This window comes from Chaetomium globosum, genomic scaffold (assembly GCF_000143365.1).
Source record: "Chaetomium globosum CBS 148.51 scaffold_7 genomic scaffold, whole genome shotgun sequence".
NCBI lineage: Eukaryota > Fungi > Ascomycota > Sordariomycetes > Sordariales > Chaetomiaceae > Chaetomium > Chaetomium globosum.
Window position 1 is genome coordinate 1,660,523 of NT_165982.1, and position 27,949 is coordinate 1,688,471.

General features: G+C 55.5%; 6 protein-coding genes across 6 annotated transcripts; 3 read left to right on the forward strand and 3 right to left on the reverse strand.

Annotated features, from left to right (window-relative positions):
• Nucleotides 1–277: 277 nt before the first annotated feature.
• Nucleotides 278–11,133, reverse strand: CHGG_10115 (uncharacterized protein; the record flags this gene model as incomplete). Its single annotated transcript, XM_001228041.1, has 7 exons — nucleotides 278–1,782; nucleotides 2,032–7,429; nucleotides 7,766–8,604; nucleotides 8,801–9,697; nucleotides 9,758–10,097; nucleotides 10,730–10,809; nucleotides 10,890–11,133. The coding sequence occupies 7 exons, from the start codon at nucleotides 11,131–11,133 to the stop codon at nucleotides 278–280; spliced, it is 9,303 nt and encodes a 3,100-aa protein (XP_001228042.1).
• Nucleotides 11,134–13,151: 2,018 nt separating this feature from the next.
• Nucleotides 13,152–14,859, reverse strand: CHGG_10116 (uncharacterized protein; the record flags this gene model as incomplete). The annotated part of the gene is made up of 3 exons (XM_001228042.1): nucleotides 13,152–14,223; nucleotides 14,279–14,545; nucleotides 14,600–14,859. 3 exons carry the CDS (start codon nucleotides 14,857–14,859, stop codon nucleotides 13,152–13,154), a joined length of 1,599 nt encoding a protein of 532 aa, XP_001228043.1.
• A 326-nt stretch (nucleotides 14,860–15,185) lies between these two features.
• On the forward strand, nucleotides 15,186–15,551 carry CHGG_10117 (uncharacterized protein; the record flags this gene model as incomplete). Its single annotated transcript, XM_001228043.1, has 1 exon — nucleotides 15,186–15,551. One exon carries the CDS (start codon nucleotides 15,186–15,188, stop codon nucleotides 15,549–15,551), a length of 366 nt encoding a protein of 121 aa, XP_001228044.1.
• A 1,848-nt stretch (nucleotides 15,552–17,399) lies between these two features.
• On the reverse strand, nucleotides 17,400–18,787 carry CHGG_10118 (uncharacterized protein; the record flags this gene model as incomplete). Its single annotated transcript, XM_001228044.1, has 3 exons — nucleotides 17,400–18,010; nucleotides 18,130–18,455; nucleotides 18,510–18,787. 3 exons carry the CDS (start codon nucleotides 18,785–18,787, stop codon nucleotides 17,400–17,402), a joined length of 1,215 nt encoding a protein of 404 aa, XP_001228045.1.
• Nucleotides 18,788–22,315: 3,528 nt separating this feature from the next.
• CHGG_10119 (uncharacterized protein) lies at nucleotides 22,316–24,691 on the forward strand (the record flags this gene model as incomplete). Its single annotated transcript, XM_001228045.1, has 1 exon — nucleotides 22,316–24,691. One exon carries the CDS (start codon nucleotides 22,316–22,318, stop codon nucleotides 24,689–24,691), a length of 2,376 nt encoding a protein of 791 aa, XP_001228046.1.
• Nucleotides 24,692–25,235: 544 nt separating this feature from the next.
• Nucleotides 25,236–26,901, forward strand: CHGG_10120 (uncharacterized protein; the record flags this gene model as incomplete). The annotated part of the gene is made up of 2 exons (XM_001228046.1): nucleotides 25,236–25,384; nucleotides 25,911–26,901. 2 exons carry the CDS (start codon nucleotides 25,236–25,238, stop codon nucleotides 26,899–26,901), a joined length of 1,140 nt encoding a protein of 379 aa, XP_001228047.1.
• Nucleotides 26,902–27,949: the final 1,048 nt, after the last annotated feature.

The window sequence follows — 27,949 nt, forward strand, 5'->3', positions numbered from 1 at the left end:
ACTTGGTGGCTGAGTACTCTACGAACCACAACTGACACCAAGAAGCGGTGCGAGAGACGACGAAGGCTCTCCACGAGGTCAAGTTGCATGAGTCAACCTCTAGGAGGTCACACACCGATACCATGGAAATGAGAAGGGTAGGTTGCTCATCAGGAAGTTCCTACAGCAACATATTTTCTCTATGTCCTCTAAACCGTACAATCAGATGAAGCTAAGCAAATGCCAGTGATGAATCCGACAAAATCCGACAACTATGTCATCACCTCTCTCAGATCCTTCACTCTTCAACCTCCACCTTCATATCCGTGGTATCCGCCATGGCGGTGTCACCATCCACATCCTCCGTCTTGACGTCAACATCCTCGAAATCCCTCTCTCTCAAAATCTCTCCCGCCAAAATCCTCCCCATGTGTGTCTTCTCAATATCAAGACAATCCCTCCGGATCCGCTTGAACAACACATTGAGAAACCCCACCGGACTGGACTCAAACCCACACTCTTCATACCCCTCCCCACCAGCCCGGCCCACGAACCCATCCGCTGCAATATCCTCATCTCCCTCATTCTCTGTGTAAGACAAGCCCAAATACCGACACAACCGCACATACTCAGCGTACGACCGCAGGTACAGCTGCCCCGCAAACAGGTTCAGCTGCATGACGAGCTCGGGCGGCGGCACGGGCGGGTCCTCAACCGCCGGCACCGTGTGCACGGCCAGGTCCTCGAGCGAGTCGAACGACAGACTCGAGCGCGGCAGATACGCGCGCAGGAGCACCCTGCCGCCAGCCTCCTCCCGACTCTTCCTCTCCAGCACCTCCTTCAGCACATTCGCCTCCCACGAACTCACCAACACCATCCGCATCCCCTCACCACCACCCGAGGCATCCGCCTGCACCTGCACCGTCACAACCCACTGCGCCGGCCTCTGATACGCATCCCCCTCCCCTCCCCTCCCACCACCACCACTACCACCCGCAACACCCAACACGGTCCTCGCAAAGTCCCCCGTGACCAACAACCCACCCGGAAACCCCCCTCCCCCACCTGGAGCCACCCCACGCGCCCCACAAGCCACCGACGGGACCAAGGCGGCCGCGCTCGTCCCCGCCAGCGCCGCAAACGCGGACATGAACGCGGGGCTGCGCGCGTTGAGCACGCCGTGGGCGGCCAGGCGTTGCACGTCCTCGTGCAGGGCGTGCGGGGCCGGGCGGCGCGGCGCGGGGCGCTCGACGTGGCGCTCGCGTTCGATTTCGGGGGCTAGTTCGCGCTCCTGTTCTTCTTGGAGAGTGCTGGAGGCGGGGTGGGTGGTCAGGGCGAATTGGGTGCATTTGGTGTGGAGGAGGGTGAGGTGGGGGTGGCGGGAGGGGGGGAGGGTGGTGGTGAGGTGGTGGAGGGTGGTGAGGAGGGATTGGGGTGGGGATTGGTTGAGGGTATTGGGGGTGGTGGTTGAGATGGGCCGGTATCGCTGCTCGAGGGATTGCGCTTCGGCTTCGAGGTAGCGGGCGACGTCGGCAGCTGAGAGCGAGCCGCCGTTGTTGGCGTCGGCTTCTTCCCAAACTACCTCTTGGTGCTGGTGGCGGATGCCCTGGGTAGCCCATAGTGGGAGACTGCGGTGCGCGTCCTCCCAGGTCTCGGCGATGGCGCAGATCAGGATGTCGGTCACCGTGAGGGCGTGGGCGTCGTCCTCCAGCTTAACCAGCGTCCGGATGCGCTTTTGCATTTCAGGGGAGACGCAGAAGGTGACGGACTGGCCTTGGCCGAGTTTTCGCATCCGCATGCACGCTAAAAAAATGTTAGGAGCGGAACGCAATTACAGGTGAGGGGGGAGGGGGGCAGCGGGTCAGCGTCGGCCGTACGTGCCTTGAACGAGTGTGTCCTTCGTCACCCCTGGTCCCAGTGTGACTGCAGCACGATACGAATCCGGCAGCTTCAAGTCCGTACCACGGGTATGGGCCTGGTCTAGGAAGACAAGACACCGATCCGTCTGTGTGGCGAACGGCGATGTGAGGAACGAGTCGACGGTACCATTACGAGTCAAGACGGACAGCTCATCGTGGTCGTTGAAGAAGATCACCGCATCCGCCTCGTGAGAAGGGACCATGCCGAGCCAACGGCGCGCCACCTCGAGATTGCTAAGCTCGATGATCTGCGCCCCGACGTCCAGGATCACTCGCATCGGCTGGCTTGAAGTCGTGACCGCATCAAGCAGTAAATCCACTGTCAAGGCCGTCACGTTTGCCGCATCGACCCCAAGCTCCAACACAGTGTTCTCTGCCCGGAGAAGGCAAGCCAAAACAGCCGAGTTGGTGTGTCGTTGCTCAGGGAGGTCAAGTGCCGTCACCGAAAGCGGAAGCACATATTTTGAGTCCGTGGTGCCGCTGAATCCAGTCAGTGGATGGCGCTTCGTCTTGCCGAGATCCCATCCCGAGGCGGACAGCTTGTAGGGAAACTCCCGCATCTCCTTGGGGAACACGACGTTGGCGAGGTAAAAGTCTATGGCCGGCTTTGCGTACCGCAGGGCAGGAAACACACTCTCCTTACAGAGTTTAGTGTCCTTGAGATTGACGCCCGAGAAATGAGCCAAGGATGATGGTAGTTGCGGCGCCGCCGCTGCCCAGCGGCTGTACTCCTGCTCTGCCTGGTCCGACCGGCTCAGCCTTTCGAGACAGGTGCGCAGTTCGTTGTCGGCGAGGCCTTGGTAATAGTAGCTGAGACACGTCAGAACAATGACGACCTCCGGATGGCTGAACTCGGAACGCGGCGCCGGCGAGTCCTTGGCGCGGTAGGGCACAGCCAGCATGGTTGAAGGCCGTCGATCGGGGGCGAGGCCGTAGTTGACTCGAAACCGCTTCTGGCCAAGTGCGAACAAGATGACATTGGTGGCCAGCAGACCCCGGAGTAAAAGAAGTGCGTTCTTTGATGTCGGCTCGCTGAAGAGACCGCTGCTTACGTCCTCGACTGCTGTGACCTGCTCGATGTCGAGAGTTGGATGGAGGATGTACTCCAATACCGCGCGGCGCATCTGTTTGGACTGGTGCTGGATGGGGAAACCCCTGACCCCCGTCCGACAGATCTGTTTGGCGATAGCGTCAACCAGACATTTGCCAGCCGATTCCTCCAAGACCCGAATTGTTGGGTACCGGCCGCTGGCCTCGTTTTCCTCGAACAATAGGCCTTCGACCCTCTGCCCCTCGGCACCGTTCGCCAAGTTTCTAGCAATCTCAGCCAAAACGTCCATCAGTTCCTGAATCATGGTCCAGCGGTCCGGGCTCATATCGATGGGCTGCTGAGAGCCAATGGTGTAAATCAGCTCAAACTTGACGCTGAAGTTCTCGTCGCTCTCGTCGACAATGTCCCTCGACATGTCCTCAAGCTCGCGGTAAGTGCTGAGAATATCCCTGCCGAGCTGCCCAGTGCCAGCATAAATGCTCTCCAAGCCCATGAGCTTGAACGACAACAGGTGCTCCGGCTGCACGAGCAGCACCCCGCGTTCCTTTCTGCACGCCTCAAGGATCCGCCGCACGGCTGCGACATCCTCGCTCCTCAGCTGAAGCGCTCTTGAGATGGGGAGGTAGAAGACGCGCCGGTTGATCAGCCCGCCCATGGTACCGATCAGGGTGTGCATCATCTGCTTCGACTGCGGCTTTGCAACCACAACCCGGACGAGACGATTCCCATCGGCAAGCCAAGTAGACACGACTGGCACAATGACCGAGGACTTGCCCTCTCCCATGTTGAGCTGCATGACGGCGTTGTCTCCCTCCGGGGGATTCCGCATCTTGGCTGCTATCCCCTGTTGGATGGGACGGATGAGGATCCCTTGCTCCAGCTCGATGATGAGGTTCTCGGGGAACTTCATGGGGTCGCCCTCCTCAGAGTTGTGGCTTCCCATGTTGCGGAGCTCCTTAAGGAGATCCACCTGCCTCTCCGGGCGTCTGCTGGCATTGACGAGGCGCTCGGCTCGCTGCACGTAGGCAAGTGACAGGGCGTAGTTGACCAAGCAAACCCGCCAGCTCTCAGGCAAGTCGTCCCAAAAGTCTCGGCTGAGACGCTGGAGTAAGAAGACGGGTGAGATGCGGGGGTAGAGGCTGCTTCCCTGGCATGTAGCCTCGGCGATAGACTGTCCGCGGAGGGCGTTGTCGATTTTGCCGCGTATTGTTTCCGCTGCCTGTTTGCAACCGAGAAGGTAGTCCCGGAAGATCCTCTCCAACTCAACTGCCCCCTGGTTCAGTCTGTAGCGGGCGCTGGCCGTGCTGACGGCGCTGGATTGGAGTTCATCGATGTAGGCGACCTGGTAAGGCTTCTGGCCACTGATCCGTGCGAGCTGGTCGAACAAACCGGCCAAAGGTTCCTCTTCGCCAGCCGCTAGCGTGACATGGTCACAAAGGTAGGAAAAGTCCACCGGCTGAGGACGCTCTGTGGGAGGGGCTGGCCTAGTGAACAGTGCGCTCGACTGGACAAAGCCTACCAGGGAGGGTAGTTGTTCTATCTTTGGCGGGGCAACAGGGCCGTTCAACGCCACGAAAGCATTTCCTGCTGAACACACGCCCATCTGACCTAACTCCCGTAAAAGGGAGTTTAAGTACTCCGTAAAAAGGCTTGTGCGTCTAGCAAGGTCCAGAGCTTTATTGACTTCTTGCAGAATGGCGTTGACGTTCATGTATGCGGAGTAGTTCTCTCCGGTGGGCATCGAAACCGTCCAACGAGAACTCCACTGGTCTTCAAGGTTGGACACAAAGCTTCTAGTCAACTGGTCCGTCTTGGTTGACCATGCTTCATGGCGCCTCCTTTTTGCCGCCGTCTTGGTTTCGTCAGACATGCGGGGAAGCTCGGATTCGGGGCACCGATTCAACTCATATAGACGTCGGCAAACTATTTGCTCCACTCTCTGTTTCATGGTAGAGATTTTGTAGTCGAGATCAAAATTGTCCTCTTTGGGCGGCTTGACTTGAGACCGGAACCTCACATGGGCAGTCGCTATCCCTAGCAATGCCTGCACAAGGTCCCAGCTCCCTTGTTGTGCAAAGATCAGCGCTGAGAGGAAGAAGGCGACTTTGTACACGTTGGGCTCGTCTGCAACGGATTGGTGTAGCCCACACCAAATCCCCTTGAGAGACGTGGTGTGAGACTGGAGGTGGTCGAGCGAAAAGGTGATGTCAACTTCAGGGGCACCAGGGAACTGCTTTCCGGCAATGTCTAGAATAACTTGGCGCAACGAACCCGATGGCCGGGCCAGGAGTCGCTCGCTGCCGGAAACAACACGTCTCGCCACTGCACTAGCTCTTGTGAAAGTCTCGGAAGAATTTTCGCCATGTCGGCCAGAGTATTGACAGTCGAAGGCGGCAGTGTGTTTCTCTGCTCCAAAGTCAGAGACCCTGAAGGCTGCATTTCTATTTCTGGCCCGCGAGACCAGCAGAAGATCAGAGCGTTTCAGCGAGCTGAGGTCGAGTGAAGTGCTTTTTTCATCACGCTGCAAAATCTCGCAGTCCCGGGCATGGTTGAGGATGGCCTCGACCTCTGGCCAGAAGGCGTCGTGCTGAGATAGTACAGGGAGCTTATTCGACCACTGCACCTGTTCCATGACCATCATACCGCTGGGGTAGAACTGCCTCTGGGGGGATAGTTCCGCTATACCGCACAGCAGTTGGTAGGACTCCGCGTCCAACCGTTGGAAAGAGCGAACTGATGCAGACTCAAGAATTCTCAAGGCTTCCTCGGTCCCGGTTCTCCCCGTGAGAGGGTCCGGGAGACAGTGGGATGTGACCGCGTGGAGATAGCACAAGTATAATTTGCTGGACAGCGATCCGCTTGTCGTGATGCGGCCGAGTCTCGCATCAATCATGAACGCGTCATGTTTGACATGGGCTCCGGCAAAGAAGTCGACGCTGACTTTGACGTGATGGGATACAATCCTTGGCGAAATCGGCCCTCTCGGCACAAGAACCGTTCTCTGGGGTGTACAAGATTCCAAAACGCCTTCCTGCTTCAAAACCAGCCTGTTTTCGAGGCCGACCAGCGCCCCGATGCTCTGAGATTGGTCGATACACATACCGGAGTAGTGCTTCGACTTAATACTTGAGTTGCCTTCGGCAAGAGTGAAGGAGAGCGAGTATCTCGGTAGATCCACGACCAGCATGTGTTTAGATGGGTGGAAGATCGTATTTATGTTTCCCCTCGTTTCGATGGGGTTCAGATGGGACAAAATTGCTTCCGCAGTTTGACTGTGGGGGTCAATCACGTAGCAACCTTGCCGCGAGAGGGTGTTGCGGCTTCTAGTCCGCGTCAAGATCCAGTTGTCGTTGTCCGGGGAAGACACCCAAGGCTTATCCGCGCGTCGAAACTCGACAACCCCGGTGGAAAGATTTACCCAGTGCGAGTAGTCGCTGATAAAAGATGTGGGGACGTCACCGTCCAGTTTCCAAGAAGGTATAAACTCATAGATCTCCGTGCGTGACTTTTCTTCAACGGAAAGCGCCTCCGTAGATCGAGCTGCCTGGATGACAAGCTCGCCCGAGACCATAGTGAAGTGCACCACCCAGCCCTGCTGGCTGCGGCATGCAGAGAATCGCATCCCCTTTCGAGTTGAGGGCATGACTTCCAGAATCTGTGACCCAAAAAGCTCTTCGCAGGCTGGCTTGCATTCGTACTCAGAAGGTAAACGAGACAAGGGATATCCGTTGACCAAGAGGCGGCCGTTCAGAAGATTGTACGTGATGGTCATGGTATTGCCGTTCTCCAGGTTTGTTCGAGCAAATAGGATGTGGCTCTGTTCGCCCGAAAGTTCGAACCACTGTGTGTCGGGCGGCGAGTAATCCGCCCAAAACTGCTGAATGGCTGCATGGAAGCCGGGATTCTTTTCCTTAATAATTTCATCCAAGGCAGAGTCCAGCGCCAAATGCATAGTTCTGCGCCATCGATGTGCCAGCAGAACCAAAATGGGATTTGAGAGGGACGCGTTAGGTGGGAGATGGTCGTGGATCACGGTGGCCGTTTCCACAAAGACATTGAGGTTGTCTGCCGAGTGCAAAAGGTCTTGTAGAAGATCCGACTCGACGTCAAACGTAGACATGCATGTAAGTGCCACCATCAACAACCGCTGATCCAACTCGTGTCGTTCAACCTTGTTGTTGCAGTCGCCCTGCTTCTCCAGGAGTTGCCTGGCCCACTGAAGCGCCACTCTCCTGGTCTGACATAGGAACGCCAAGAGGGCATCAATAAGCCGGCGGGACGTGGTGAGTGCCAGAACCCGCGTTCCAAGACATGCCAGGAGGCTCACAGCAATGTCGTTTTGCCAGTTTTCACGGAACCTGCCAAGAGCATTCCCCAGGGCGGCCGTCATGCGGCGCACGAAGTTGTCATCAAGCAAGTCTGCGTGCGTTTCCCGGAGGATTGAGCCACTGGCGTCAAAGGGCCCTGCCTCAAGGCACGCCTGCAAGACAAGCCAGTACGTTGATTTTTGGTTCCAATCCAAGGAGGGAGCAATGAGTTGGCAAAGAACGTTGGCCCACTGCAGACGAAAGTCCGATCGAACATGGCCGAATGCCCGGAACTCTTCCAGAGACATGGCCAGCGGACACCCGGACTGGGAGGAAATGACTTTGTTTGATGCATGCCCGGTCTCCCGTGTCCAAGGGGCGAGATGAGGCCCGGATTGGTGTTCTGCAAACGAACACTTCGTAGGCACATGTAGTTCTTTGCATAGCTCATGGTGAACGACCTGTGAGGTGGATTCGTAATAATCGTAGCCGTTCCAAGGAGGACGTACGGAAACATCGGAATCGCCGCAGAAAGTGCTGATATGCCTGCCGCGGTAATGGGATGCCTCCACGGGCTTGATGGTGGCAGCTAGCTGGACCTGGCTTGTGACGGGGTAAAATTTGCTCAAGCTTGAATGATCTGCCGCAAACCAAAGCTGGTCTACCCCTCGCAAGGTCCCGGGGTCTCGAAAGATGTCACGGAAGAAGTGGCTAGTCAGGTCTCGCCAGATCTTGACCACTTGCGGAACGCGTATCTCGAACACAATCGCCTTAGCCAGGGTGGTGTCGCGGGGTAAGGGCCACTCGAAAATGTCAAGCGTTAGGTACTCTATCTTCTCATCTAGGGCGCAACCTTTGCAGTCGTGGGCATGGATGTTGCACCGTTGATCGTAGTCCCATTCCACTTCATGTGTGGCTAGGGAACGCTCGCGAGTCAAGTCGTCATACCTGGTGCGTAGCCAATGGTACCGTTGGATTCTGTCCGCCTCTGTCCGTCTCGATTCATTCTCGATCTGTCGCAAGAGCGTCTGATGCTCAAGGGAGGAGTCGAAATAGCGGACGGCAAATGAGTCTGCCTGCCCAAACTTGGAATACATCGAACCGTAGAAACTACGCCTAGTATCCTTTGCCCGATGCCTCCTGTTGTGGAGGTAGGCCTCGATGGCGTGCAGCCGGGCCATTTGCCTCTTGGTTGGCAAGATCAACGGCCGAAAAAGGTTTGGCATGAAACAGGGGTCATACTCGAGGAGCAAAGGAACAGCGACCCCAGCGACCTTATCCATGGCAACCCAAAGATCCATCAGGTTCAGGTACATGAGAGAGAGGGCTTCCGGATTTTTGAGGTAGACTGTGGTCGCCTTTGCGTAGTACTGCGTCGTGAGCTCCTTGAGACTCTGCAAGTCGCTCTCTGCATTTGCGGCTCGCGCCCGGCTTGTGATCCACGGAGCCAAGTTCAGCTCGATCCACGATTCCAGTTCCAGGAGAGCCAGCCGCTCGTCTGCTCCAGGTTTGGGGAAAACAGGCAGGTCATCTGGTGCAAACACAAAAGACTTCGTCAAATCCCCAGGCCCAGCTGAGTCTGCCTCGTCCATGGATCGGGATTGCAGCCAGGCCAAGTGCGGGCCCAGCGTTTTGAGCCGGAGTTTTGTGTCCGAACTGAATGAAGGAGAGATGCTTGAGGCGGGTGTCCTGGGTTGTCTCGTGCCCTTTCTGGGTTTTCTGCCATCGCTGTTGGAGCTCGTCGTGGCTCGTTGCGATGACCTCCCTAATCACCTTCACCCAGGGGAGGTTCTCCTGGGGGTTGATCTTGATGACGCGCCGGACGAGCTTTGCGGCCATGGTATACCGAAGGTCGCTGTCGAAACCAAGTAGCTTAGCCTGGTGTAGCAGATGGGCATGGTGGAAAGCCGTGACTGCCTTGTAGAGCGGCGATTGTCCACTTTGGGGAGCAGCTCGATCCAGTACTAAGCGCAAGCCCACTCGCAGGAGCAACCATGTTGGGGACCGATGGAATGGCAGCCGTGCACTGTCCCAGCCCACTTGTTCTCGGCTTCTCATAGAAACACGTGTCGGCTCAACATGTCGACCCAGCCCCCCAAGGGTTCCGAGCAGCATGTCGGTGACGAGAAATGGAGAGACGGTGTCGCGCGTTTCCTCAAAGTCGTAGCCGGATTTCCAGGTCTTTGGTCGAGATAGGGGCGATACCCGAAGCTCCAGTCGATGGAGCACGTTGATAAGCTCGTCAAGGAACTCGGTGTTCAGCATGGTCTTACGGTCTACGACGGCCGCGCAGTCAGGAAATTGTCGCTTGAGACGGCCGATGTGAGGCATGACGTCTTTGTTGGGCGCGAGAAGCTCGAAAGCCTCTATCAAGACACCATCTTGTTGGCCAGTCAGGAGAAGACCGGCGTTTTGTGCGCGGATGTGGAACAAGGCGGATTCTAAGGGAGTCCAGCATCAGTAATGGGACCCGAGATGGGAACAGAAGCAATTTCACATACCCCCATTTTTCAGTTCTTGGATGACACTTGCCATCGCAGCCTTCTTGGTGCGGCCATCCATGCCGGGCGACACTTGCATCAGCCGCTGGAGCATCCGGATAACAGGCTGAAGCTCTTCGGATTCCGCCTTTGAACATCGAGAGCAAAAGTTGACGACGGATTCACGCAGGAATCTGGCGAGATTGTGTTCCTCTTTGATGTTGACCTCGCCCTCTTGGGGGGTTTTGGGGGGCAGGAAGACGTGGTTGATCGCATATTCCAGTGTCTCTGCACGTGGAAAATACGACGCGCCAAACAGTGCACTCATTTTAGGCAACCTAAGCCAGCTCCCACAAGGAAGCTGGAAAATTCAAGCAAGAAGACGGATGACAGCGGATGAAAAATGGAGTTGCTGGTAGATCGATGATGGGGTTCGATGAAGTTCAAATTGTCGATGGAAGACCTTTTGCTGAAGGGGTAGCAAGGTCGGTGTGTGGTGAGAAGGCAAAACAAGTTCAGCAAAAGAGGAGGGGGACTCTGGGAAAGGTGCTTAAGAATTGAAGGTACCGAGGTACCAAGCAAACAGAAAAGCAATTGTTGTGAGTTCCGGAGCTGGGTTCAACAAACACCTCTCTTTCACCCCAGCAGCAATGACAACTTCCAATGGATACCCAATGAAGAATATTCGGCAGTGGGCCTCGGTGCATAAGGTAAGATGGTTTACCTTGACACAGCCTGCGGTTTGCCCACACTTTGCCCGTTGTGCATTGAGTGGTCAAGAGTCACCGGGCCAGGGTATGTACATCGTACCCGCACAGCTGAGATGTCATCCCGCTGCAAGATCCCATTTTTTCCGGCGACTTTTACTGTGCAAGAAACAGAAAATCTCAAGTCAGTAAACAGCGAGAGAGGATTTTCTGATGCCTGCAACCGGTATTGGGCTCGCCCTCCAGTCTCTCAAATCTCGACCACACTCGGCGGGATGCAACATACACGCGTTGTTGCGGGGGTGAGCGTCAGTCTTCCGCACGGCTCAGGGGGGGTTGGACGTGGTCTAAGTACCAGGTATCTACCTATGTGTTGAAGTTAGGTACCTTAGTGGGCAGGGGCCGGTTGCCTTCGACGCGGCTTGACCCTTGTAGGATAAACCTACGACGATGAGTCTCGCCTGAGTCGCCTCCTTCGGAGTCCATCTGGCTGCCGTGTGCGCAGCCCTGTTGTTGGTCTTCTGGCTTGTCGTGAACAAGCCAGAATCGCATCGTTGTGACCTTCAAGTTTGGCGACTGGAGTTTCTCGGATCGCCCTCGAAGGGTTAACATACCAAACACCGTGGCAAGTCGTTTAGTCTCGGGGTTATTTTTCGATTGCAAATTTCCCGTCTGAGGGTGTATTGTCATTTTGCAGTCCAACTATCTGACAACCAGGCCCGGTTGACAGTGTTATGAAGCAGGGTGAGTCATTTGATCAAGCAGCAAGTTACTCCCACCAAAATTCGGGCGACCAAAACAATTCTCCCACCACGCTCGATTGCCGAAGGTTAACCACAACGCACACCAAAAATGTACACAGTAGGTCAAGTTCCCAATCAAGCCAGCGAGTCCAGAATCCAGGTCCCAAATCTTCCAGCTGTCTCGCGGCCTCCCACATCGCTGCCATTTATCGTCCCTCTCCGTTCGCCCATCGCGCTTAGGCTAATTCGTCAACATGAAGCAGTTCGATGATTCGCTTCCAGCATACCGCAAAATGTCGACCGAGCAGGCACCGATCGAGCTCGGCCAACCTCTCATGGAGGGGTACCGGCGCCCAGATAGCCCCATGGAGTATAGCTGCCAGCTTTGTGGAGTGGACTGCATTAGCGGTTCCTACCCTCTGCAGTGCTTTTGTGCCTCTCGCGACCAGAATCGTTGCCAGACCTTCGCCGCCGTGGTCTTTATCACCGTGGTCATTGCGGTCACCGTAGCGTATTGCTACACCATATCAGTCTCCGCCTCCCAGCCCCCGGTCGGTAAGTTGTCCCAGCCTCTCTCCCCAAAAGTCGTCGATCCCGGTCTAATAGTGAGCGCATGGTCACCTTGTTGTAGTCTAACTTTCCGACAAAGCCATGCCCAACTTGGACCAATCAAGATCGCAGCCACGCCGACTTTGCGATTAGAGCAGCATGAGCATGGACATTGGGTTGGGGTTTGATCTTTGGTGTTTGGCAAGCATTGGTTTGGGCCTTGGGGTCAGGGTTTTACTACAGGAGCATAAGTTTGGAGTTTGGAGTTCGGGATTACAATTGGGATCCGACACGGAATTGTGCTTGGGATGGGATTCCGGTTGGGATTCTGCTCGGGGTCCTGTTTACCGATGGATAACCTCCTCGCCGACTCGGTTCTATCAACGAAGAAATTCAAGAGCCATCTCCTTCTGTATTGCCCTATTTATGGCACAATCCCGGGTGTATAACAGTATGAATAACTTGGCTCCGCGATTCAGTGGTTCCCCGCTCTTCCCCGAGTCTTCATCGCTGAAAACTAAAAGGCCGACTGGGAAGGCTGGTTTGGGGTGCCGATATTTTGGATGGAGCTATTCGGTCTTACATGAGATGGTCTGGAAAGCCATCAACGAGAACTTAAAGAAGGAGCTCGGCCACCGCGCGGCCGCACCCCCTGGTTGCCCTGCAGGGAGCAACCTGATTGTTGTTGGCGACGTGGCTGTGGTGGTGTTGGGGTTGCTAGTGGCCAAGGTCGGCAGATGTCAGTACCCGTAGCCGCCTGCTCCGGTTCCGCGAATCCCTAAATTGGGCGTCTGACTTGGGCCGCCAAATCCGCGCACGGAGAAAGTCGATACACTCCGTAACTAGGTACCCAATATTGGCGTGTTGAAGTACCTATCTACCTATTCCAAGAATTTGTTTTGCGCATTCGCAGGTCCCTTTTTGGTATGTACTTCCACAAATGCGACTCGAACGGGATTGGATGCAACATGTACACGTGGCTGTGGGACTGACTGGCAGTCTTCGGGACGGCACAGGGGCCTGGACTGCCCGCGTAACACGGCTGGTGCAAACACGGCAAGAGACCACAACAACACCGCTGTTGGTCTTGGGGTGGCCGGCCGCAAACGTGGGATACCATGACAAGAAGGAAGATACAAGTTGCTTTCACCGTAGTAGTAATATTGACGAGGAATCTCGAGTCTTACATGTACATGTACATACAACCTCCAACCGCGAGACGGATGTCGACACAACCACCCCGTCCATATATGCACCAAGCCAGCCAATATTCACCCCCGACAACCGTGACCATGACTCATAACAAGGGGGTATCCGTTGAGCGAAAGAAGAACCCGCCTCACTTACCCGACCAACCAAGAAGAAACAAAGAAGGAAAGCAAACACACCAGACATCCACCCATGCCACGCAACATCTCACACAGCCGACGACCCCCTTTCGACCCTCCCCTCAGCAGTCAAGTCTTCCATGCTGGTACTCTCACTCTCCCTCCTCATGTCCTTCCTACCCACCCACAAACCCACCACCCCACCACCACCACCACCACCATTCCCACCACCATTCCCACCCTGCCTCAACCCACTCCCCCTCCTCCTCACATCCGTAATCTCCACCACACTTCCCCTCCTCCACCACCACAACAACCCACCCCCAAACCCATCACCACCACCACCCCACCACACCCCCCTCACTCCCGCCACACACTCCCCCCACAGACTACAACACGCCGCCCACGACGTGACCACATAAATAATCGCATTCCAAAACCCCTGCAGCGGCAGCACGAACGCGCTCGCAAAGAACAGCGGCTTGGAGACGTCGCCCGCGCGCAGCATGCTGTAGACCCGGTTGCCCGAGGAGGGGATCCAGGTGATGAGCAGGACCGAGAAGAAGAGGATGGCGCACTTGGTGTAGGACCAGGTGGCGTTGTGGGATTCGTAGTAGTTGCGTCGGCGGTGGGCGCGGAAGTCGGTGCCTGCTCCCGTAGCGGTGGTGGTGGTGTTGTGGGGGTGACAGGTGGTGGTGAGGGTGGCGGAGGCGGTGATGGTGGGCGCGATGGAGATTTGCGTGGTGGAGAGGACGCGGCTGCGTTGGCTGCTGCTGCTGTCGTTTTGGGTGGGGGCGTTGGTCAGGGTGGCGGTGCCGGTGGCGGCGTCGTCGTGGTGGATGGCGTCTTCGAGGGAGGGGCGCATGTGCAGCTGGTTGGCGGCGTGGGCGTCGGCTGAGATGGTGACCGAGTAGGATGGTTTTTGGTTGGGGTGGCCGGAGCTTGGGTCTGCGGTGGCGACGGGTGCTTGAATGATCTCGGTGGTTTGAGTCACCTCGGTGGTCTTGTAGTTGAAGACCGAGGAGAACTCGGGGGAAAAGGTGTCGTTGCCGATGGCGGTGCCGGTTCCGGTTGAGCTAAAGTTCAGCATCTTGCGGCGTTTGCGGTAGATCTCGCGGCCTGCGCGGATGTAGATGATCATGGCGGCGATGATGGCCACCCTGTGCTAATTAGCCCCTGTCCGATGCATCTACTGTTAAATGTACATGCACATACCAAATAGGGCCGTAGAATGTGGCAATGCGGTAGACTTCCCATTCTGACTTGAGCCAGCACCACAACACGGCGTCGCCATATGGTCTGCCCGCGTGTTGGTTTGAGACGAAGATGAAGGTGAACCCCGGGATGAAGGGGATCCCATAACAGCAAAAGAGATACGGAATCTCCATTTTTCTCAGCATTCTCGCGTCATATTTGTGGTAGAAAGTGAGGTAAACGTTGATGGCCATGGCCAGGGCCCAGTAAGCGTCGCCCTGCATGAAGCTGTGGTAAAGGTAAGCGAGGGCGGTGGCGTTTCTGTGGGCAAGGATGTCTTACACTTGGATTAGAAACCCCTGCAGTTGACAGCCAAAGGAATCGACATTGTGTGTGAAACTCGTCGTCATCAGGGTCGCCACGTTGGTTAACATGTTACCGAAGGTCGCGTAGAACACCATCCGGTTGATGGCACGCTGGCGGAAGGCATCGGAAAGGGAGAAAGTCACCAGGACAAAGAGGCAGCCTACCAGCGAGAGGGCCGAACACGCCCTCTCGATGGCGATAATGCTTGCGGCATCTTCTGGCGATAGGCCGCGCATAGCTTCCAGCGTCCGGGTTGTCGGGACCTTTGATGGAACCTAAGCACACCCACACGGGTGGGAGCAATGTCGGGCTGGATCTGGCATATGTAGGGCCTGAGCCGGCACTTTCTAGGAGCCGCCTCGCTACCAGTCAACGTACGCCTCCGCTGACCTCTGTCAGCCGCGTGGAGGGTGAGTGAGCAATAACCTGTGGGCGCACGGCAAAGAACAGAAGACCGCGCGAGAATAAAGATGCAAAACGAAAGCTGAACCACAAGGCTCAATGCCCCTTTTTTGGCTCCCATGGGACTGAAGCTTGTCATCCAAGGCCCCAAGCTGCTGCCATGCAGGTGCCGCATGGCCAGACAGGGGCACATGCGCGTGGTGATGGTGTACCGAGACCAGACCAGGAACCAGGAACCCCTTTGCCGTGGCGTCTAGATGTCATTGGCCACTTCAACGGTGCCGATGGCACTTCGATTGCGCTACGAACCAGGTATTGTCCTACACAAACCGAATGTGGCTTGGTAGAAATTCCCAGGCACCCATGGAGGGTTCTCAATGGAGGTGTGGTGCCCCGACGACCTGGCCAACGGAGGAGCGAGCTGAGGGAACGCCACACGGCGCCGAGCCTTTTAGAACCAGGTGTCGTCTGGCGCCAGCCCGTGCGGACGCCGCCTCTTCTGCAGCGAAGTGAATTTGTGGCATGAGTGGAAACAGCGGGATTGGCAGAATGTGGCTTGAATGTGTGTATGAAGTAGGAGCCTTGGAGGTGAGATTGGGGGCGCAATAACCCCTTTGGGCTCGAGCTGTCACGAACAAAGCGGTCAGACTGTCAAACTAAGAGCTGCCTACAGTGTGAACAAGGCCCGGATGTTGTTGACTGTTTGGCTCGGTTTTCGCTGGATGGCCGTTTATCGACAAGGGTTCCCCGGTTGAGGGGGTCTCGACGTTGAAGATCACGGCGTCGTCCCTCGTGGCCTGCCCAGGGCTGGGAAGCGAGAGGCAGCTAGTGTAGCTAGGTAGTTACTAGTGTACATAGTATATGCAAAATGACCGAGCCTTGGTCTTCGCTTGGCGATTTGTTTCGTTTTCCTCCATCCCGGCATGCAGCGGCTCATTGGGGGCCACTCCAGTCGCGTTCAAACGTTGAACGCCTCCCCATCCGCGCCATGATCGGCTCATGCTTGCTTGGTTCGTTGGAAATCTGTTGATGAATTTCGTTGATGATCATTGATCGTCGCTTGCAACTCTGGCCTAGACTCCTCATTCTCGTCAGTAAGGGCGGTGAACATGCGTGGAGCAATTCAAGTTGACACAAAGACGTCGGTCTAGATTTGGAAATGGACTCGCAATTCCCAATTCCCCCACTTTGCTCGGAATTCGGTTCACCAGTGAGACCAGACCATTGAACGAGCACAGATGTTGCACAGACCGCACCTGCAGCTCGGTTCGAAGTCAGGGCCTGGTTGGTAGTGCCAAGGACGGTGGGATCCCGTGCTGCATGGGGCCATCTCAAGTGGGGAACGAGCGGGGGCGGCTGTGTGGGCACCCACCCACCACATGGCAACCCCAGTTCTCTCTCACCTTCATCACCATGTTGCCAGCCACCCGTGACGCCAGCCCGGAAATTGTGTCAATGCGGCGCCGACCATGAAACCATTGCAGACCACCACTATGGAAACCCTGATGAAGCGATCAGAAATCCAAGACGCTAACTAGCATAGCGCAGACGTTTGTGCAAGTCAAACGGCCGTGCTCGGTAATTTCGGCAAGCAAACTTGGGATCAGGCTCTCGAATACCGACGCCACCAGGACGATTCGACGAGGGGGGTCTCGGAGAGCTGACCACCTTCAAAGTGAGAACGCCGAAGAAATGCGCAGGTGGCTGCTCCCTGCGGCGAGCGAGTCATGGAAACTAGGAAGGGTGCTGAATAAAATTCTGCAGCCCCCAGGCGAAGGGCGGATGGTGTTGATCAACGATTTGATGGTGAAGTCGCTGTGCCTCCTGCCGACTTGTGACAAATTTCGTACTCGCCGGTCAACTAGTTTCTCGCCCAACTTACCTGATACCGAGGGATGCATCTGTGGCGTCCAATGGGCGAGTAATCCGATCTTCAAGCCCGAGTGCCCAGGCAAGCTGCTGTCTCCCCGCTCTCTTGAGTTGCCAGCGCTCAAGCTGTTCCCTTGCTGTTTTCACATTCATTCTGCTTCTTTACACTATACACAGTAAATGTCCTTGTTCTTTCTACATTTCCTGCAACATCGGGAAACCCAGGCCACGTTGCTACATTTCTCCGTGTGATGGAAAGTTCCGAGTCTCCTACAGTGGACTTGGCTGGGATTTGCTACTCGTTGGCTCACCAACCCAATTGAATACTAACCTGGTCGTAACCTGTCAACTATGCAAGGGCGGGCAGTGTCTACGTTTTTCGTGTAGCTGCCGGTTTTACTGCAGAGGTAGCATACCGAACATACAAGCTCGGAGATACGGAGGGTACTAGGACACAGAGCCCGGAACCCGGGGCGCAGGTGTGCCTAGTATTAATGTCTTTGAGCTAGGCCGCCTCGTCGTTTAGTTGTTCATTTTCTGGAGTTCCAGGAAACGCCGGAACGTGTGATAACTCATCGACGTCGTTATAGTCGTCTACAAAGTCCCCGACAGCATCATCATCCCGAAGGTCCGCAAAGAGACACTGGGCATATATCTGAGGCCATGTCATTCCTGGGTAGTCCTGCCGGAAATCCAGGTTACACTCTGCAAATGGCGAGTCCTTCTGCTCGTAGTCCACACCAGATCTCCTCTTCACGATGACCAGCATTTCTTTCCACTGCTCCAGTCCAGTCATCAGTTCCGGGTCCTGAGGGAAGACACCCGGTTCGCAGTTTGAGCCTTCCCACGATTTTTGGACAAACTTGACTCGCTTCCTTGGGCCAAGGACCGTGCCTAAGCGGTCAGGTTCCAGTTCCTCCTTGCTACGGTAGATTGTCACCGAAGGGTTTGAGGCCACCCCATCGCGGGTTTCTATGAGCATTTGCCAGTGCGTTGGCTGGGGCTTCCGCCAGTACTCAGAGGGGAATACCCAGTTGTTTCTACAAAACCACGACGAGAAGCCCAGCATTTCAGATCCCTGGCACATATAGCGCAAAGTTTTCCACCCATTGCTTTCTACAATCAGGCGGTGGAGCGTTTTGTGTTGGAATCGACAATCAGATGGAAACAAAAATAGGGAGAAAGAATTGATTGATTGTTCTGTCTTCATCCTCAGTGGCGGGCATCGCCCTGACCTCCTTTTATTGCTTCTTGTTCAGCCCCTGGAACCCCTTTTGCACCAGCGCATCGGCAGCCGAGATTCCGTGTTTCAAGTGCCACAACTTCCAACACTGGTATCCGCAAGAAGGTTCCATGTGGTGAATCCAACATTTTGTAGCTTGCCTCGTCTGGGTATTCGTCGAGAACTGTGAGCTGGTCCAGCCGCAGACCTGGAAGAAGTTTGAGGACGGAGACAAGGGGATAACGAGATACGCTTGTGCGCAGAGCAATCTGGACGTCCCTGTTAAGAACTCTGATGTGACGGATCTGTGAGAGGGTGTCAGCGGGAAGTTCGGAGAGGCTGTGGAGCATTTCTTCGTAACTTTTGTAGCAGAATAGGACGTGGTTTAATCACGACTTGCCAATCTCGAGTTTGGCTCGACGAAAAACACGCAGCAGAGCGAGGGAAGTCAAGGTAGGGCGCAACTTCTGCCCCTGCTCATTTTCAAGCATAAGCCTTGTGCAGGAGAGCAGTGTCCGGTAGATATAGTGCCGCATTTCCTGCGGCAGCCGCTGGAACAACAAGCTGTTTAGTTGTGGGTCAACTACGGCGGCCTGTCCCCGGACTCCCTGGATTTGGTCATTTCGACTCTCAGATTCCTTCTTTGCCCCCATCATATTTTCCTCCGTCATGGTGACGGCAATGACACAGCGCGTGCGCGGGACGTAACTGTCAAGCAACGCGATGAGCTGGAAGCGCGATAACGATTTCTGTAACCTAAAAACAAGAAGGCGCGGGGAGGCCTGCAAAAGGCCCTAGGCTACGTGTGACGAACCTACTCCAGGATCCCGTTCTGTTAGGGTTCAGCTTCGGTCGAAGGTAATCTTGCAAGGGTGCTTAGGTTCGGTGCAATCAAAGGGTGCACAACAAAGACTTGTCTCAACAGTAGGCTTTCGAGCTTGTAGCGAACTGTAGTTGTGATTGCTAACTGGAGAACTCCCAGAGCTCTCCAGAACGAGTGACTATATACCTAGCTAATTCCAGGGTGCTCAGTGTGCTCAGTCTGCCCTTGGAAACTGAGCTCACTGATCACTGTTCGAGCTATTGTTATCCTGATTGGTGATCTTTACCTGGTGCTCAATGTTGCTCAGTTTCGGCTTGGCGACTGAGCTCACTGGATCACCTCGATTCACCCTCTTGGCTCCCTGATTGGTCTTTTTGATTGATTGCCTCAGGGCGTCCCGCGACCCGAGGTCCCTCCTGTTGGCATATTCGTGACACTACGCCAGTTATATGAGCTTCGTCCAGCGGTCAAAGGTAGGAATCGCATAGTATAAAGATATATATAAGCCTGCCCACCTCGGTAAGTCGGTTGCACCCGGTAAAGAATACGGTCATTTTAATGTTCCCATTGTTCATACAGACCTATTTGGAAATGTTGTACATAGGAAAACGTTTTGATAATCGCATTGAATACTTGTGCGTGTGAGCCCGAACACGGTCTTTGATAATGTTGATAATGTGAGTTGTTATATGGGCCATGTGGGTGGCAAGAGAGAAGGGAAAGATAGATGTGGAGGTCAAGAGGAGGAAACCGCAGCACTAGCTATATTATAAGCCAAAATTGGTGATCTGGTTAGTATAATGGGTGAACGGACAAGCGAGACAACTTAACATTGGGTGTCAGTGACACTTCAGAGCTGGGCCATGGGAGTGCGGTGGCTTGCGCTCCCATTCTAAGAGGCACAACCTCTCCACTACGTAATATGTTTTATCTAGGTAGCATGGGGGTTGCCCCTGATTGTGAACTTCCATGGAAATTACGAGGAGTTCTTTGTCCTTAGACAGGAACCCAGGGCTATGACAAAAAGAAAGGAAACCATATGGCCTAGTCCAACCAGTTTCATTCCCGAAAGGGTTGTTGATCGGCATTACCTTAGTTAAGGTGGTCATGGATATCAAGGGAGCAGTTGGTGGAACGGTAGAGAGGTATTGGTATTTCGTTCACCATGTTCGACCAAGCCTGGTCACATCTAACTGCTTAAGAACGAGCGGTTTGACGTCTTGTGTGGGAGCTTCAAGGGTGTGAGCAAAAACGGGTTTCCGTGATGGTGCCGGTGTGTGACTCCGGAATGCAATATTGTGTTGAAGTGACATAAGAACAGTAGAGATCCATTTCGTAATGACAAGTCAAATGCCCCGCCACCCGAGTTGACAGGGGGAAGCGTCTCAAATTGGAAATTCGGGGCCGGTCTTCGTGTTCCTTGGAAGCCAAAATCGGTCGAGCCGGATAGTGACGCGGAACAGACGAGACGGGGCTTTGCACATCGCATCCTGTCTCCTTAGATGGGTGGGTGGCCGAGATGTCGGATTCAGGGCATCGCCAAGAATTGCTTTGGTCAGGGTTCGGGTATCACGCGTGTTGGGCCAATGATGTCCCGGTTGGTGTTGTGAGACAGCCAGCAACCTTGACTCGGCCGCAAGAGGACGCCATGATCGCCGGGCATGGCAGACTCTTTATTGACGGCCACGGTTATCTCGCCCCAGGTCCTTCCCGACACCGCCGGCCGTATCGGGAGCTGCAAGGGACCATTGCAACCTCCAGATGCCAAGAAAGGACCTTTGCGGGGAAGATTAGCGAGCCGCGGTGCTCCAAACTGTCGGAACCGCCCCTGAAGGACCCCGACCCTCCATTTAAGGCTTACCGAGTTCCTGGGTGTCGCCTGGGTGACGAAGCCTTCTTTGGGGGCGCGTTTGGGCGAACTGTGTAGCTGTCACGGCCCTCGTCGTCGTCCGTGGGCGCCGGCTGCGGCGGGCGGACTCGCCGTTGCCTCGGAGCGCAACAGGCCCGTGCCGATGCTGCCGGTCTCGCTCCTCGCTTGCTGGGACCAACTCGAAATCCTGCAGGTTCCAAGTGATGTCATGTGTCTGTCTCCGCCGCGCCCGGAATATTCTGCCCGACTTCAATTTACCCATTCGACTAATTAACGACAGCGGGGCAACGGTGCGGGCAACCAATTGAGCAAATCTCGCCGCCGATCAGTTCGAAGGTCGTGGAACCTCTGGTCAAGGTTCCCTGCACTTTCTTCTCTTAGCCTAGCGGCTCCGTTGACAAGACGGAGCGGCGGGAAGAGCACCCACGAATCTGCACGACTTGGGGCGGCTGCATTTTTCCCAACATCATCTGACTGGCTGTTGCCTGGATAACATTGGTGCGTTGCATATTCGCCCGAGGAAAGAGCGGTTCCAGAGCGAGGCTTTTTGCGTGTCAGCTGCCACTGGTCCTCCGAACTTCGGCACACGTTCCACGAAGGAAAGAACAATTCCACCCCCTTTTTGTTTGGTGCCCCCGCGTGGGCAGGCACGGGCAGGGTCCCGCTAAAGTGTGGGCAGGGGGTGGGGGGAGCCTCTTTTCGAAGATCCACCGGCCAAGTCCCCCGGTCCCCACTGCCGTGGAGGTCGGGGAATCTGCAAAGTGCATCCGCACATCCATCCCCAGAACGCCCCCATCGGTAAACCGTAAGCGGGATGTCGGGTAATATGGGCGAAAACCGGGGACACCGACGCGTCCATCGGCAGCGCAATGGCAGTCGAGTTCACAGAGTTCGCGAGGGACAAAGGGCAAAAGCGACAGGTCGAAAGGGGACGCGCAAGATGCTTGTCAAGCCTTCCCTGTTCCGCTTGGTTGACGGGACAGCCAAAGAGCAATCCCGGAGCCAAGGCCTGCTGGATCCCGTGTCTGAGAGCTCGCCAATTGCCAAGGGAAGGAGCGGTGAGCTGTTTTAAGACCAATTCTCCCGGTTGAGCGCCCCTGCAGATGGAATTGTTGGGGACCGCTTGGTCAGCTGAGAGGGCGTGGGTTACAACCTTGCCTCCTGGGCCGCCGCCAACCCGTGTTGCCCTGTTGCCCTGTTGCCCATGACGTTGGCCCCCGTCCGGCTTCCGAGTTCCGCTGGAGAGAATTCGACAGACAAAATAACGGCTGACCCGTCGCCCGGCCTCGGCCACGCAACCCCCAACTTGTTCCCTTTTTCCATTTTCTTTCTTGTTGATGGAAACAAAAAATCATAAAATAAAAAAATAGGAAAAAGCAGTCGAATCGGGGGTACCACCACCACCACCACCACCACCACCACGCTGGCACAGACACACTCACTCCCTTCTTCAACCCTCAAAACTCGACCTCCTCTCTTTTTCTCCCTCCTCACACCACCGTCAAGATGAGAAAAGAATCCACGATCCTGCGGCCCTCCAACAATGGGAACCGCTACGAGCTCACCAGCCCGACGGCCCTCCCCAAGGCCGGCGGTTTCCTGTGGAACCAGAAGATGATGATCCAGATCACCTGCCGCGGGTATGCTACCGCCCAATTCATGCAGCCGGAACCAGCAAAGTACGCGTACGCCCCCAATATCGAAGCCAAGACGTTCATGCAACCCGAGCCGAACTACTATGCCCACCATCCCGGCCGTTTCGTGTACATCAAGGACCTCGAGACCGGCCAGCTCTTCTCGGCACCGCACGAGCCCGTTCGCGCCACACCGGATCGTTTCGTCTTCTCCGTTGGCAAGAGCGATGTCGCGTGGGCGGTCGAACATATGGGTATCCGCGTTGAGATGGTTATGGGCTTGCCAACACACGATGTGGCCGAGTTGTGGACCATCAAGGTGACCAACATTTCCGGCCGCCCACGCAGGATCAGCGTGACACCCTACTTCCCCATTGGCTACATGTCGTGGATGAACCAATCAGCCGAGTGGAACGACGATCTGGTCGGCGTGATCGCCAGCTGCGTGACCCCGTACCAAAAAGCGACCGAGTACTTCAAGAACAAGTACATCAAGGACAAGACATACTTTTTGTGCGAGATCCCCCCGGATTCGTGGGACGCCAGCCAACAGGCGTTTGAGGGTGAGGGTGGGCTCCACAACCCGTCGGGCCTGCAGGAGCCGAAACTCAGCGGTAGCGATGCACGCTACGAGACCCCCACAGCCGCCGTGCAGTACCGCCTCGCGCTTAAGGCCAACGAGGAACGCGAGTACCGCTTCATGTTCGGACCCGCCTACGACGAGGCCGAAGTCAGCACAATGCGCTCGCGCTACCTAAGCAAGCAGGCATTCGTCCGGACGGCAGACGAGTACGCCGCCTACATGGCCCGCGGCCGCGGGTGTCTGCGCATCGAGACGCCCGACAAGGAACTCGATAACTTTGTCAACAACTGGCTGCCTCGCCAGGTCTACTACCACGGTGACGTCAACCGTTTGACAACGGATCCGCAAACGCGCAATTACCTGCAGGACAACATGGGCATGAACTACATCAAGCCCGATGTGGCCCGCAAGGCCTTTATCACGGCTCTCTCTCAACAAGAAGCCAATGGCGCGATGCCCGACGGAATCCTCCTCGCTAAGGGCGCCGAGCTGAAGTATATCAACCAGATTCCCCACACTGACCACTGCGTCTGGCTGCCCCTCACACTCGAAGTCTACCTTTCGGAAACGGGCGATTATGGACTGCTAAAGGAGCGCGTCCGCACTGAGAATGGCGACAACTTCACAGTTTTCGAGCGCTTCAGCCGCGCGATGAACTTCCTCCTCGACCTCCGCGACGAGCGCGGGCTAAGCTACATTGCCCAGGGCGATTGGTGCGATCCGATGAACATGGTCGGTTACAAGGGCAAGGGTGTGTCTGGTTGGCTCACAGTGGCGACAGCGTACGCTTTGAATCTCTGGGCTCGTGTGTGCGACCATGAAGGCGCGACAGATCTGGCCAAGCACTTCCGTGCTGGCGCCGATGACTGCAACGCTGCTGCTAACAAGCACCTGTGGGACGGCGACTGGTTCGCGCGTGGCATCACGGATGACAACGTAACATTCGGCATCAAGAAGGACACCGAGGGGCGGATGTGGCTCAACCCTCAGTCGTTCGCCATTCTCGGCGGCGCCGCCAGTGAGGAGCAAATCGCCCGGATTCTCCCAGAGATCGATTCGCAGCTCAACACCCCGTATGGGCCGGTCATGTTCGCACCGCCATTTACCAAGATGCGCGAGGACGTTGGCCGCGTAACGCAAAAGGCCATCGGGTCGGCCGAGAACGGCGCCGTGTACAACCACGCTGGCGTCTTCTACATCCACAGCCTGTACCAGTTGGGCGGCCAGCAAGACCGCGCCTTCGGCCATCTCCGCCAGCTTTTGCCCGGTCCCAGCGAGTCCGACTACCGCCAGCGTGGCCAGCTGCCCATCTTCCTCCCAAATTACTACCGTGGTGGATGGAAGGAGTTCCCCCGGACGGCGGGCCGCTCAAGTCAGCTGTTCAACACGGGCACGATTTCGTGGGTGTACCGGGTTGTGAGCGAGGGCCTGTGCGGGCTTGTCGGTGATGCCCAGGGGTTGATTGTCCGGCCACAATTGCCGAGCGGCTGGAACGCGATCAAGGTGGTGCGCGAATTCCGCGGTGCCACGTTCCAACTGGATATCCGCCGGGCGGCTGTCCAGGAAGTTGTGGTCAAGATTGGCGACAAGGTCCAGCCCCAGCAGAGGATCACAAACTTCAAGGCCGGCGAGGCCTATCAGGTGGTTGTCTTGGTGCCGCAGTAATTGTTCGAGGACGGAAGGAAGCTGCATCTGCATGTGTATGGGCAATGGCAACGGCAACGGCAATGGCATGGACGGGATAGCATCAAGGGACACGACGGGGCTCTGAGTCGCTCACCCTCGCTTGGAAGGACCGGGAAAGGAAGCAAAATGGGTCGGCTATCTGAATTTTTGAAATCGCAATCCCCGGTTCTTCATTTGTTTTAGACAACCAGACGGAAACACCTTCGCTAGGTGGGATCGATTAGGCAGCATGTCCGGTCGGGGGGAAGGGCGACCACAACCAGTTGGGAGGGTCAACCCCTGGCACATCTCAACTTGCGGGTGGGCATCCGCTTTGGCGGACCGGCGGTCTTCTGTTCGTTCAATCATTGACCTGGGCGGCTTTTGTCGAATTCACATTTACCCTGACCCAGCATTAGGAAGCTGGGCAGTTTGCGATAATACCACACCATCTTTGTCGGATTACTTTGCCATGGCTTCAATGTATTGCTTGTGAATGCCCAGTCTAGGTACCCCTGGCAGTTAGGATTTCTAGCCCAACAGCATGATGCGTGGCAATAACACTCCGAGTCAAGGGGATGCCCGTGGCAACAAGACTCTGAGTCAAGGACTAGCAATGCATCGAGATCAGTCAAGCTTCAACGATTACAAAGTCATGGATGGGGGCAGGGGCCCGCTAGGGACACGGGTCCCGTGTGTAATTACATGAAAACCCCGATGTTATTACAAAGATTTGTACGCGAGCGTTGCCTCCTGCTTGCCACCTGCATCACCCAGCAACCACAATAATACGACTTACCAGCTCGATGGCCAATTCCTTTCCGGACAACTGCCTCCCCCCCGAACGCGAATACAACTCCCGAGAGGCCCTGTATACGTCAATTAACGAATGGGCTATTACTCGAGGCTACGCCTTTACGATCAAAAGGTCAGCTAGAGAAAAGAGTGGGAAAGCAACGGTCACGTTTGCATGCGATCGAGCCTGCCGACCACCTCCACCAGGAGAGCGCAAAAGGAAGACAGCTACTCGAGGGACCAATTGTCCCTTTTCTGTGCTTGCAAAGGAGTCTCATAACGGCACCTGGACTCTAAGACATCGCCCTGATCAACGCTTCTCTGTGCACAACCACGAGCCGAGCCAACATCCGTCCGCCCACCCAGTTCATCGGCAGCTGTCCTCTCTCGAGAAAAGTCAGATTGCGTCCCTTTCGGACAATAGAGTTGCCTCGAAAGATATTCAGTCTCTTGTTCAGCAAAGAGGTTCTCTCGCAACTCGGAAAGACATCTACAACCGGGTTTCTGACGTACGTCGAGACGCTTGCAAGGGCCAGAGTCCGATTCACGCGCTAGCAGACCAGCTTGAAAAGGAAGGCTTCTGGAGCCGGATACAATTTGCACCGGATGGACGGGTTACAGCCGTTCTTTTCGCACATCCCGACTCTTTGGCCTACCTTCGAGCCTACCCAGAACTCCTCCTCCTCGACTGCACGTACAAGACAAACAAGCACGGCATGCCTCTTCTTGATATGATTGGCGTCGATGCGACACAGCGGTCATTCTGTGTGGCATTTGCATTCCTAAGCGGCGAGGCAGAGGAAGACTATGCATGGGCGCTTGAGCAGTTGAGATCACTGTACGAACAATGTGGCATTACACCCCCATCTGTTATTTTAACAGATCGCTGTCTTGCGGCGATGAATGCGGCTTCAAATCTATTTCCTTCTGCCGCTATACTCCTCTGCCTTTGGCATGCAAACAAGGCAGTCTTAGCTCGATGTCAACCCAAGTTCCCAGAGGCTGAGGAGTGGAAGGAATTCAACGAGTTCTGGCACTCGATCATTGGCTCACCGACGGAAGATGAGTATGCCAAGCGACTAGTCGAGTTTCAGCAGAGATATACCCCTGAGCACCTCGATGAAGTGGGGTATATCAACGCTACATGGCTTAACCCTTTCAAGGAGAAGCTTGTCCGCGCGTGGGTCGACCAGTCAAGTCATTTTGGCAACACGGCTACCTCACGAGTGGAAGGTATCCATGCCCTCCTCAAGTCTTATTTGAGAAGGTCGACACTCGACCTCTTCGAAGCTTGGAAAGCAATTCGGCTTGCTGTTCTCAACCAACTATCAGAGCTACAAGCACGTCAAGCATCACAACAGACTCGAACTCCTCTCGAGCTTTCAGGAGCTTTATACGGCGCTGTCCGAGGCTAGGTATCTCATGAGGCGTTGAGGAAGGTCGAGGAGCAACGGAAGCTGCTTCTGACGAAGAACCGCCTTCCATCTCCGATTTGTACAGGCACCTTTTCTCGAGTCTAGGGGCTCCCATGCTGCCATGTACTACGCACTCGTCAAGGCGAGCCTCTTCTGCTCAACGACTTCCATTCGCACTGGCATCTAAGACGCAATGGGGCCCCACAGTTACTTCTTGAGCCTCGCCAGCGTACTGAGCCAATTCAAGCGCGAAGCTCACTCCCAAAGTCGAGTACCAAGCGGGAGCCGAGCCACTTTGAGGTAGTGGAGGCTCAAGCAGCCCAACCGCGCCGGGCTCCAAGTCGATGCACTAAGTGCAATGGAATTGGTCATACGAGGACCTCAAAGGCATGCCCTTTACGGTATTCGGATGTGTTGTGATTATTGAGATTGGTACGTTATTGGTTGCTAGTGATACATGTGGTGGGGGAGGCGGCAGCGTTTGTTTGTATTGTTTTGTAATAGCATCAGCGGTATTTCATGTAATTACACACGGGACCCGTGTCCCTAGCGGGCCCCATGGGGGCATTGGAGAGGGATAGGGTCTCGGAATCCGATATTGTCTCGGCGTTCAAACTGAATCTCAAGGACACCTGTATGTGTGTCCAAACGTCATCGTCACGGGTTCAATGCCCGTTTTGGAAAACGCTCCGCGCTCCGTGGACTCGGACTGCACACCGGCCACGCGCTGAATCGTCTATAAAACCACAGATCAGAACCATTATGAGATTCAATGATTCGTTTTTGTTGTGTAAGGACGTGGTTGAAGGCTTCGTGATTGGGTTCCGCAATCTCGGGTTGCCAAAAAGGGGCGTTCTCAATATATGGGATGGAGCCTACTGTTGTGAATTTTGATGTTTCTGTCTGTTGAATACTCGTGGTCTAAGTTTTTGGAAGCTTCGCCGGGCCACCTCGTCCGGAGGGATGCTTGTGCAGAATATCGGACGACCCGCTCCTCACACGACAGTTCAACCACTGCGCTACATGATATGTCTGTTCTCGCCACCGA